The sequence below is a fragment of the Portunus trituberculatus genome, chromosome 18 (genome assembly GCF_017591435.1).
Source record: "Portunus trituberculatus isolate SZX2019 chromosome 18, ASM1759143v1, whole genome shotgun sequence".
Taxonomy (NCBI): Eukaryota; Metazoa; Arthropoda; class Malacostraca; order Decapoda; family Portunidae; genus Portunus; species Portunus trituberculatus.
The window spans coordinates 4561733-4574606 of NC_059272.1; the positions used below are offsets into that span (position 1 = coordinate 4561733).

A 12874-nucleotide genomic window follows, 5' to 3' on the forward strand; every position below is an offset into this window, starting at 1 on the left:
TATATAAAGTGTAGTACATATATATTTACAGTACTAGATCAATGTCTCTTTTTGAATCTTCATTTATGAACCACCCATGTTTTTTCCAATACTATTTACATAAGATCACTTACACAATACATGGCATGTCTACTTAATTCCGGCAGATCAATGGAAATACGTGTTAATGCAAACCAGATGCACAACAAAACTCATTCAGTAAACATAAAATTTATGGTAGCAAAGAAAACATAAACAAATAGAGAACAAAGAGAAATTGCAATATCTTGTAGAACTTCATGGAAAAACATAACAAAAATTCTGAAGTGATATCAACACTAAGACATCAGGGAGTGGTGTGCACACACATGGGCCCTTAGTGTGGTTTTCCTTGAAGATCTATAAGTGCAGTAAGGACAAGGAAAAGGTTTCTCACCAGTGTGAGTCAGTATATGTGAACGCAAACTTCCTTTCTGAGTGAAACTTAGTGAACAATAAGAGCATGAATAAGGCCTCTCGCCAGTGTGTGTTCGCTCATGGTTTTGGAGATTAGTGGTAAAACTGGTAGTGTAGGAACAATACTGGCATTGGTGACTCTTGTGTCTGTTGACTGAGCCCCGCCCGGTCCCAGTGGGTCCTCGCCAGCCACCACTCTCAGCACCCACCTGTAGAGAATGCCCAGCTGATTCAAAGATGTATTTATTTAGGATTCAGAGTCTATTTTCCATTAAGTGTACTTATTCTTTTCAAATCTTATCAAATGTTATCCACAAATTAAATGAAGCTGATTGATTTCTCATACAACAACAAACACTCCAAAAGATCTCCAGAGTCCTTTTTCATGGCAATGATTCTTCCATGCTTTTAATGTAGGCATAATGAATTAATAAGAATATTATTTATCTTTGGAGGAGCAGCATTTTTGTATGCTATAATATGTTTTCTTATATTAAGTTTCTCAGTTTGAATTCCATCACAGATCCTGCACCAACAACCTTGTGAGAAAGCAAACCACTATACTGACCCTTTGCTCTCCACAGCAAGTGAGGGTTACAGCTGCAATACATCCATGTGAATTATTTCTTCCTATTTTGCATCCATACAGTAAAAGTAAAAATCAAGTGTGGAATAAGAAAAGGCAAAGTATTTCACAAGATTTGACTGACTAGGTAGAGAAGAGAACCTTCTAAGAAATAGTTTCACCATATGGAAAGAATAGAGGTAAAGTTATTGATGATAAAGATAACTCCATCTAAATTGGAAGTTCTAAGGTTAAAGAGAATATTGTCAGAGGGAGAGGAGGAAAATATGAAGAGAACCCTAGTTGTAAGAGAAGAGGGAAGAATTGGTAGTTGTATATTTCATGTATGAATAAAGAGTAGTTGTGAATTCAAACATGTAAACCTAGTTATAAAGCCTCTACAGGAAAGTATCCTGCGTCTGATCTGATCAATGTGAGAAAGGTCATGGGCCAGTCATGATGCAGCATAGGTAAACCAGTTCTGCTGCTGCACTTTATCATAGTGTGGTGCATTGTGGATTGATTCTCTCTTCTCTAGAGAAATGGAGGCTTAGATGTAAGGGAATGCTTATGAATGTAAATGTTACTTTCAATGCAGTGTTGATTATCTCCCTCTCAGGGTGATATCAGCATGTATATTTAAAAAGAGATCTTCTCTTCCCTAGAAACCAAGAGCTCTGATGTGAGACAATGCTCAGGAATGTAGATGCCTTGTCTTCTTTTTAATAAAGATGCAATGTTAAATAAATATACATAAGTTTTGGGACAAATAATATGACTAGGAAGAAATCTGATCCATGAAAGAAGACACTAATCCTTCAGGACTTTAATTTCAGTGCCTGAAATCAGTATATATATATATATATATATATATATATATATATATATATATATATATATATATATATATATATAATACTTGTGCTCTTGCTCGTGAGTTAATATGTATAGAACATACATGACATGCCTAATATGGATGAAGACCTATCCCTAGTAGTAAGCAAATTAAACTGTCAACAGAAAGTAGTATTAATAACACCAGTCCAAAAATAATAAAATTCAATCCTGACAAGTTACTTCCAATTTTTTGTTCAACATCAAAGTGTATAACAAAAATTATCATATCACTTATTATGTTAAAGGAATGTCATAGCTCACACAGACTTGTACTGTCTCAGTGTTTGTAACTGAAAACTGAGTCAGTCCTCAAACACTAAGTGCCCATTTTCATTTTCCATAAGCTGCTTTGAAGACAAGGTGTCTGCTGTGAACATTGTTCCTACAGCACTTTGAGCTTTGCAGGAAACTGTGCTCCTCTTCACCCCAGAATCTCCATGGTGCATTGTTACCAGTGCCCATTCCCACCTGTTGAGGAATGACTTTCAGGAAAACAGAACACACACACATACAATAATTTGTACACACACACACACACACACACACACACACACACACACAAAATGCATCTAAATAATTACTAAGTTCTGATGAGATAGTGTTCAGTCAAGGATGCAGTGGTGCCAAAGGTCACTGGAGTGTTGCTCTGATACCTTTATGACCTCCAGCACCACTGCATCATTGAATTTTGGCCTATGGTATTATTATTGTTACTTTTTACGTTTTAAAATACCATAGACTTGCTGTTATTTTGGAGGCAATTTAATTTAGGTGATCCCCAAAAACATACCATGCTTGACCCTTTATGGAAATTACAGTATTGTGAAACTTGTCACTGCTGATATTTCATAAAGATTAAGTAGTTTTAACTTCTTAAATTGATGAAATACATAATTTTTCATTATTTGCTTTAAAATCATATTTATTTTATGATGACAATTATATAATAAATGCAAACACGAAGTGTGACATATAGAAGCAGTATAGGAAATGGGAGGCTTTTGTCAGGCCTAAACTACAGAGCTTCAGCACCTATAAAATTGGCACTGCACTCTTGTATTCAGTAAGTAAATATAAAATTGAAATCTGTGTGTTATCATTCAGAGACTGAATGGTTTACTTGTTGAGTAGAACCACTATGTATTATATTGATACTCAAACTGGTAGCAATAGATGTGAATAATTGTACTACTATTTACTTCCTTACATATTTTTCCATCTTTTCTGATCATGCTGCCAAATTTGATTGCAGATATTTCAAAATACATTATTCAAACATGAAACATGGGACTGAATTATTTTGATACAGTAAACTGATCAGAGTTTATACCTATCTCTATCTATTCAAGAGTTAGCTCAGATTAGTCTAGCACCAAGAGCACTAAGAACATAGGTGGATAACTGCTCATATGAATCAAGATATTATAACTCCAATCCCTGCAAGACCGTTTAAATTTACCTGAGGCATGGTGGACCCACAAGTGATTCTTGAGGCTGCTCTTCTCATTAGCACGGTACAGACAGTGACTACAAGCATATGGCTTTTCTCCAGTGTGAGTACGAATGTGTCTTTTTAAGTTCTCTGTCTGAGATGCTCTGAATGGGCAGTAGGGACAGGCATAAGGTTTTTCGCCTGTATGTGTGCGTGAGTGTTTCTTCAGATTTGTGTGTACGTTTGTGGTGTAGGTGCAGAAGGAACACTTCAACACCCTGCTGGATGTGGGAAGGCTCTTTCCTGCTCCTGCTGTTCCTCTCCTCCCAGGCCTGAGTTCGTCAGTATTCACCCTCACCTGTAGAGGATTTCCCATCTTAATTATAAGTTTAAATAAACTGCACACCAAACAGAAAAATCTTATTTTTGAAGTCTTAAATCCAAGCGCAAAATTATAAAACCTGTGTTGGTGATGCTGCGAGTTACTAGTTTACAAGATTTTATGAACGAGACACGTAGTATGTGCATGGTAAAAAATGTATTTAAATACGCATTCAGTTCTTTAATGATTTATATAGGCATTAATTATAAGTTTGTTTTTCCCTTCTCTTCCCTTCTCCCCTTTCCATTAGAAAGATAACAGTTTCACATATGGTAATCATGTCAAATAAATAAAAAGTACAATGATTACTTGTTTCCTCTTTCAAAACATCGAGTGTTGATCGCTCAATGGCATCCACTTCTCTGTTGCCACAAGCCTTCTATGATACACAAAACATGATGCAGTGCTGGGAGACAATCAGTTTAGGACTCTTCTTAAGAAAATTTTGTCTCATTTAATTAATTATATATATACACAAGGTGTAGCAGAGGAAAAATCCATAAATGTTAGCAAAAGTGTGTGTGTATTTACCTAATTGTATTTACCTAATTGTAACATACGGGAAAAGAGCTATGCTCGTGTTGTCCCGTCTCCATATCTATTAATGTCCAGCTTTTTCTTAAAATCATGAATATTCCTTGCGTTGACCACTTCCACGTCTAAACTATTCCATGCTTCCACCCTTCTATGAGGGAAGCTATATTTTTTCACATCTCTCCTATAAGTGGCCATTTTTAGTTTTTTCCCATGCCCTCTCGACATTCTTCCATTCCACATACACAGATCTTCCCTATCCATTTTTTCCATGCCAATCATCACTCTGTATATTGCTATCAGGTCTCCCTTTCTCTTCTGTTTTCCAGGGTTGGAAGTTGCATTCTTTTCAGTCTGTCTTCATAAGTCAAATCTCTTAAGTCAGGCACCATTTTCGTTGCAGCCCTCTGTACTTTCTCTAGTTTCCTTATGTGTTTCTTTAAGTTCGAGCCCACTGTATTGTTGCATATTCAAGCCTCGGTCTTATCATTGCAGTAATTATTTTCTTCATCATTTCTTCATCTAAATATACGAACGCCACTCTTATGTTCCTCAATAAGTTCAATACTTCTCCAATTATTTTGTTTATATGTCTCTCTGGCGATAGGTCATTGGTAATTGTCACCCCAAGGTCTTTTTCTTCATGACTGGTTTTATGTCTTCATTTCCTATCTTGTACATACTCCTGATTCTTCTTTCACTCTTGCCAAACTCTATTTTCTTGCATTTTGTCGTGTTGAACTCCATTTGCCATGTACAGCTCCATTTCCATATTCTGTCCAAGTCTTCCTGGAGTAGTTCGCAATCTTTGTCACATCTCACTTTTCTTAACAATTTTGCATCGTCTGCAAATAGGCTCACATAACTGGACACCCCATCCACCATGTCATTTATGTAGACTGCGAACATTACTGGTGCCAACACTGATCCCTGTGGAACTCCACTCTCCACCAATCCCCATTCTGATGGTCTGTCCTTAATTATTGTTCTCATTTCTCTTCCTACCAAAAGTCTTCCATCCATTTTAGTAAACTGCCATGCACTCCTCCTACCATTTCAAGTTTCCAGATCAGTCTCTGGTGTGGTACCTTATCAAAGGCCTTTTTAAATCCAGATATATTCCATCAGCCCAACCATCTCTTTCCTGTATTACATCTATCACCCTCGAATAGTAACATATCAGGTTTGTCGTGCATGAACGCCCTTTTCTAAAACCAAATTGACACTCACAAAGTATGTCATTTTTCTCCAAGAAGTCTGTCCATCTATTCTTCACCACCCTCTCACACATCTTAGCTACCACACTTGTAAGTGACACTGGTCTATAGTTCAATGGGTCTCTCTTGTTACCTGATTTATAGATTGGGACAATGTTAGCTCTTTTCCAGTCTTGGGGCACTACACCTTCCCTTAATGAGGCATCAATTACTTCACAAACTTTTTCTGCCAATTGCTCCCTGCATTCTCTTAAAATCCATCCTGATACCCCATCAGGTCCCACAGCTTTTCTCACTTCTAAACTCCCCATCATGTTCTTGATCTCCTCCACAGTTACTTGAAACTCCTTCATAATCCCTTTCTGTTCCATTACCAGTGGTTTGTCAAAAGCAGTCTCCTTTGTGAATACCTTCCGAAAGCATCCATTCATAGCCTCTGCCATTTCCTGGGATCTTCACTGCATACTCCATTTACTTCTAAACTTTCAATACTTTCTCTATTTTTGATGTTGTTGTTCACATGTCTGTAAAAAGCCTTGGTTGGTCTTTACATTTATCAATTATATCCTTTTCTTGTTTCTTTCTTTCTTCTCTTCTAATCAACACATATTCATTTCTTGCTCTTTTGTAACTTTCCCACTGCTTAATCCGTCTTTTCCTTCTCCACCTCTTCCATGCATCCTCTTTTCTTGTTCTAGCCTTTTCACATCTATCGTTAAACCAGTCCTGCTTTCCAACTTCTCTATGTTGTCTTATTGGTACAAATTTTTCTCACCTTCTTTGTATATTTTTATAAATTCCTTCCACTTTTCATTTGCTCCTTAGCACTCTTGAATTTCATCCAATTTGTCTCTTGAAAGAATTTCTTTAGGTTTCCAAAATCTGTCTTGGCATAATTCCATCTTCCCACTTTATATTCTTCATTTCTTCTAGATTTCTCTTCATCTATCACCTTGAACTCCAAAACTGCATGATCACTCTTTGCTAAAGGGCACTCCACCCTCATCTCCTCAATGACCATTGGCTCTGTACTAAAGACCAAGTCCAGTCTTGACGATGCTCCCTCTCCTCCAAACCTAGTATCTTCTTTGACCCACTGAGTTAACACATTTTCCATTGCCAGTGTCAATAGTGTATTTCCCCATGTTGTCTCTGATCCTTCCATTGACCAGTCCTCCCAACACACCTCTTTACAATTAAAATCTCCCATCATTATAGTTCGTTCACAGCCACCCAACATTTCTTCCAGACATGTTCCTGTATCACTTATCATTTCTTCATATTCCTGTACTGACCATGCATTTGTCTTAGGTGGTACGTACACCACTATGTAGTGCCTCTTTTTCCTTCATTAGTTTCTGCTCTGATCTTTAGCACTTCTGCCTTTCCCATACCTTTTTCACTTGATCCACCTTTATATCTTTTTAACCAGCAACATCACTCCTCCTCCCATCTTACCTACTCTATTTCTTTTCCAAACATTATATTTCCTTCTCCAACCATCATCAGGTCTTCTCCTCTCTCAGTTTTGTTTCAGTAAGACCCACAATATCTGGGTTCTTGTCCCTCAAGTAATCGTTGAGTTCTAAAATCCCGATATCACTCCATTTATGTTGGAATACATTACATTTCGCTCATATGTAAGTTTCTTTAGTCCTTTCTTGCTGTACTTTTCTGGGTTATGAACCACTTCCTCAGTCTCATATCCAAGATTCTCCAGAAAAACTCTTTCTTCTCCTCTTCTGTCCTCTCTTCATTTTTTTCAAAGCCTCCTTTCTCAACTCATTTAACATTTCTCTTTCCTTTTCACCGAGATCTCTTCTCAACCAAATCTTCCTTGTTGTTTCCTGCTGGGCTAGCCTCCATGACTTCTCCACCAATTCATCTACATCCTTTTGTGACTTAAGTTTGATTCTTATTGGCCTCATACCTTCTCTTGTGAACTTTCCAATTCTATGGAAGTCCTCTATTTCTTGTACTAGGTCTTTTCCCTCCTCCTGCACCACATTAATGATATTATTTATCACCTTTTTTATGTTTTTCTCTCTCCATTTTACTCGGTGTCTTATCCTCCTCCACACCAAATATCACCACACATCTCTTTTTGTCTACAGTTTCCCTCACCAATGTCTCATTTGACTTAATAACCTTCACCACTTTCTCAGCTATCTTCTCTTCTATGATCTGTTGATCTATAATTTCAGCAAGGCCCAAAGTTTTCTCCCCAGACTCTTTGATTTCCTTTTCCAGACTTGCAACTTTGTAATTTACCTCCTTTCTTTCCACTTCCTGACTTTTTTTCCATTCAGCCTGCTTCTCCATCACTTTTCCTAGAGATTCTCCACATTTTTCGCAATTCACTTTAATTAGCTTAACTTCCTCTTTCAGTGCTGCATTTTCCTTCTTCATATCGGCACAGTCTTTTTTTACATTGTCATAACTCGTTTCCAGGCCCTCATACTTTTCAAACAGTTTTTCAATTTTACCTTCTAACTCCAGAATTTTCTTCACATAAGCGCTCTTCTCCATTATTCCTTGAAACCCTGTGAAGTCTGATTCATCTTTCGAGTTCACGGCCGCCATGTTGCGCAGATGTAAACAAACCAGCTGATGGCTCAAACGCAGGCTACAGTTTATATTTACCTTCACTGGACATTATTTTGCTAATCAACAGTTAACATGACTATATGGAGACGGGACAAACATTACCAGCTCCTTTCCCACCTTGGTTACTCTTAGGTAACTGTAGAATTATAGATGATTGCTCTGGAGCTCAGCGACCACCTCCGCCATCGACGATGTCCCGTGTGTGTGTGTGTGTGTGTGTGTGTGTGTGTGTGTGTGTGTGTGTGTGTGTGTGTGTGTGTGTGTGTGTGTGTGTGTGTGTGTATTTACCTAGTTGTAGTTTTACAGGGCCTGGGCTTTATGCTCGTGTGGCCCCGTCTCCATATCTACACTTATCCAATCTTACTTTACAAGTATGCACACTCGTTGCAGACACTACTTCATTTAAACTGTTCCACGTCTCAATACATCTTTGTGGGAAACTATATTTTTTAACATCTCTCAGACATCTTCCCTTTCTCAGCTTTTTACTATGCAATCTTGTGCTTCGAATATCATATTCTTCTCTCAGGATCAGTTTCTCATTATCTACTTAGTCCATTCCGTTGATCAATTTATAAACTTGTATCAGATCTCCTCTCTCCCTTCTTTGTTCCAGGGTTGGTAGATCCATAGCCTTTAGTCCTCATATGTCATCCCTTCAAATTCTGGAACCATTCTTGTAGCCATTTTTTGTAGTCTCTCCAACTTCCATATGTTTCTTTTTATGAGGGGTCCACACTACTCCTGCATATTCTAATCTGGGTCTTATTATAGTACTTATCAATTTCTTCATCATTTCTTTGTCCATGTAGTGAAATGCTACTCCAATATTCCTTAGCAAATTATATGTCTCTCTAAAAATCCTATCAATATCCCAAACAATATATGGCAGTGGTATAAATTACCATATAAAAAAAATAATTATTACATTTTGCATTAATTGGAACCATTATCATTATTTTGAAGACATACATTTGTAAAGATATTTTTTTTCTTGTATTTGCATAGCATTCTATATTTCATAAAGTGGGTAACAATCATAAAAAAGATACAGAGACAAACAATATATTCAAACTTTAAAGATACTGATGCGTCATCAGAGGTAAATTACACAAAATTATGGTTTTCAACTTGTGTTACTATTTATAATGCTTTTACTCTTGTACATTAACATGAACACACACACACACACACACACACACACACACACACACACACACACACACACACACACACACACACACACAATAAGCAGATTCCTTGTAAGGATAGGCAGCTGAGATAAGATATCACAGTTTTTTTTTTCAATTTTAATACAAAAGTTGAAAAAGGCAATATGAAGGCTATGAGAAACAGCAAAAATAGAGTAAGTTTCTTGGCAACATAACAGAATAGAAATGTTGGAATAAAACAAACATGTACAAACATGTATGTATAATCCCATATCCAATATAAAAATTCTATGTAAGCTAATTACATTTTTTCCATTTCTCTACAAGGCATAGCATTTTTTTTTTTTTTTTTTTTTTAGCTAAAATCCAACTTCAACACAATTATGACGAATGAAATGCTAACATGTGGATCCTCAGGGAGTCTGCACGAGATGTGCGATGAGAACAGTATGAGCAGGCAAATGGTTTCTCCCCAGTATGAATATATGTATGTGTCTTCAGTCTTGCTTTACTGCTAAAAGAAGCTGAGCAGTATGAACAATTGAAGGGCTTCTCTCCAGTATGGACACGCATATGATTTCTTAAGGAAGTGGTGTATTTAGTGCAGTAAGAGCAGTAAGGGCACTGGTGCATCTTGTAGCCACCGTGGCTGTTAGTCTTGGGGTTAGCAGTTCCTGGATTAGGCCTCGGCTCAACAGTGACCAGTCTCATCTGTTGGAAATGTCCAGCTGATTTACTTTGCAAAGATGAAAGCAATACTCATACAGAAATCTTTATTTGCCTTGGGATAAAAAAGTTAAACTTGCAATCAAATAATCTATACATATATGTACAGTATAGACAACACATATGTTTTCAATGGTTTATTACAGATCACTCTATTATTTTCTAAATACTCTTATGTAGACTGATCTGATCTGTAGAAAATTTACTTCTCGAACTGCATATTCTATGGTGAAGGTCACATATAATCCCAGTAATGATAATGAATCTTTGGGCTTTGCATGCATGGCTGAATGAAACAATTAGTGAGGCATTCATTATGTTTTCCAAACATAAAAATCATAAAATAATAATAATACTCTTAAAAGTGACAACATCAAAGAACCAACATCTTTAATGTTTCGTATGAAAAAAACTTAATCCCTATGTCAGCAACATGTTTCCAGAGTAAATAATAACTGACCTTCTTCACTTTTGTACTTTTAATCTATTTTGGGAAAGGTATCTGGTATCGATGAGTCAACATGTGCGTGGTGAGTGTATCTTTTCTTGCTGATCTGTACGAGCACATTGTGCAAGAGAATGGCTTTTCTCCGGTGTGAATACGCATGTGTTTCTGAAGACTTGACCTTGTAGTCAGGATGAACGACCATACTGAACACTTGAAAGGCTTTTCCCTAGTGTGAGTTAAAACATGCTTCTTTAGACTGGCATCAACTAAAGTAGTGTAGGCACAATATGGACACGAGTATATTTTGCAGGAGGCTGGAAGTTGCTCCTCCAGGTGGTGCTTCCATCATATTCATCCTCAGTGTAGCACCCTCCAACTCCACCTGTTGGAAATGCACATCTTACTTTCTCTGTCCCTTACCTAGAGACCTGTGACTCCTGTAAGAAGGGTTCACCTTGTCCTCAAGCTTAGAGGATATTTGAGGCTAATTATTTTCACAATACATTGTTAAAAGTATCAAATAAACTTTAAAATGAATTTTTTCACATCACAGAGACAAGCTGAAGCCACATTTTTTTTCTCTCCTTTCTATACCAATGCATCAACAAAAATTAAGGCTGAGTAAATATTGCTCAGATCTTGAGAGATTCTAGAAATGACAGGTTGGGCACAAAACTTGCTATGTTAAAATAGTAATGCCTTTATTAAACTTCTTCACGAACTACACCTGGTAAATATTTTCTTGTTTCAGGTAAAGATGTATTAAGCATTATTAATAAAATGTACAATATATTTTTCTTCTTTAAAAATAGTACACATTATTAGACAGTAGAATGCTAACAGAACAGACAATCTTAAAATTTTGTAAAAGCTTTTTGAAGTAACAAAGAAGGTATGTACATTATGTCATTACCATGTTTATACTCTATTGTAACTAAATAATAAGATAAGATTACACGTAAATATTTCAAGCCCCTCTTTTATCATTTACATCAAAGCAAAAACTGTTCATTATAAAACAAAAGATGCATGAAAAGTATTAGAAAGATCAAACACAAAACAAAGGCACTGATTTAAACCAATACTTTGAATATTAAATTTTCAATAGTTTGTGCACACATGCCAACTTTCAAAACCCTTCATGTATAAAGGATACCTCGGCCATATCCAACTATGTCAAAATGAAAGATTCACTTTCCACTCTACTATTTTCTAGAAAAATAAACTGAGCAGTGTGAATCATTATCTTCCAGTTTCATATGTAAAGAGGGTGAATAACATTCTTTGAGTAATGTTTCCCAATCATTCACACTGCAATGTATGTGCCTCAGCCGTTATGCATTATTTTTTTTTCGGGGCTATCCAGTAAATGATAAGCAAAAAAATGTTGGAGGAAGGTTCTGTGCTGTAACAAGCACATAAAAAAACTGTGGCATTGCTTTTATTTCAGTTCAGAAATTTCCTTCAGGACAGTGTCTCCTTCAATGAGAAAATCTGAGTTATCCTGCACAAATTAGTCCCAAACAATTGCTCTGACAAGTGTCTGGATAAAAAAAAAGGACAGTATCAAAAGATGGGAGCTAGACAATCGGATCAAAAGCATCCCTTCCTAATGAATCTATTGTGTCATTGGCCAAAGACAGAAATGCAAGCCAATAAACAATGAGAGGTGAGCACTGGCTGGGTTCCCTACCCTTGATACCTTCTACACACAGTAGTGTTCCTTATGAGGAAGTACATACATACTATAAATAATGAAAATTTGTTGCAAATTCTGGTAATGATTCACAGAAGATCACTTGTTTCCTTTTTTACGTGATAGGAACATGTTACTATAGTTTTAAACATTTTTATCTTATAACTTCATCTTTTTCAAATAGTGAACCATAAGAGTACCTTACTAGTTAATTTCCTTAGTTACTTTAGGAATGCCAGGTGAACATTTGTTTACACAGATTAACAGAGATGAAATTTATAAAAGAAAAGACATTAATACATAAATGATTACATGTCTTGTAATTTTCGTGTTGAAAGACAACTCATTGATATCTATTCTAAAACATAATCATGCCATTTTATGAGCCTTCGTAGCTTTGATGAGTTAACATGATTTTTCAATGAATCTTTCCTTGAGGACCTATAAGGACAAACACTGCACTCAAAAGGCTTTTCCCCAGTATGCGTTCGAATATGTGTTGTGAGTCGATCTTTGGTTGCAAAAGAAAAAGTGCACAAGTGGCAGGAGAATGGCTTTTCTCCTGTGTGTGTGTGGATGTGGTTCCTGAGGTTAGTGGTGACATTAGAGGAGTAGTCGCAGTAGGGGCAGTGGTGCAGCTTGACAGTGGAGGAAGAGCTGCCACGGGCTCCCCAGCCTGCAGCCATGACTCCTCCCCCTCCACCTCCTCTTCTGCCAATCCACACCTGTTGAGGATGTCTCACTTACTCAGGGTCACCCAAGT

The 12874-nt window shown here is 36.8% G+C and overlaps 1 protein-coding gene across 4 annotated transcripts in view; it reads right to left on the reverse strand.

Annotated features, from left to right (window-relative positions):
• Nucleotides 1–12874, reverse strand: part of LOC123505594 (sentrin-specific protease 1-like) — a 131449-nt gene that overhangs the window by 22983 nt on the left and 95592 nt on the right. Inside the window, exons 6-7 of one of the 4 annotated variants that reach the window (XM_045257102.1) lie at nucleotides 3357–3687; nucleotides 2167–2365 (exon numbers count right to left, since the gene is read on the reverse strand). The exons of 2 other annotated variants lie outside the window; for them this stretch is intronic. In XM_045257102.1, coding sequence (XP_045113037.1) covers nucleotides 2346–2365; nucleotides 3357–3687 — 351 coding nt within the window. In that variant the 3' untranslated portion in view covers nucleotides 2167–2345. Of the gene's footprint in view, nucleotides 1–2166; nucleotides 2366–3356; nucleotides 3688–12874 lie in introns of those variants that run through there. One more of the 4 variants, XM_045257103.1, reaches the window with a different exon arrangement.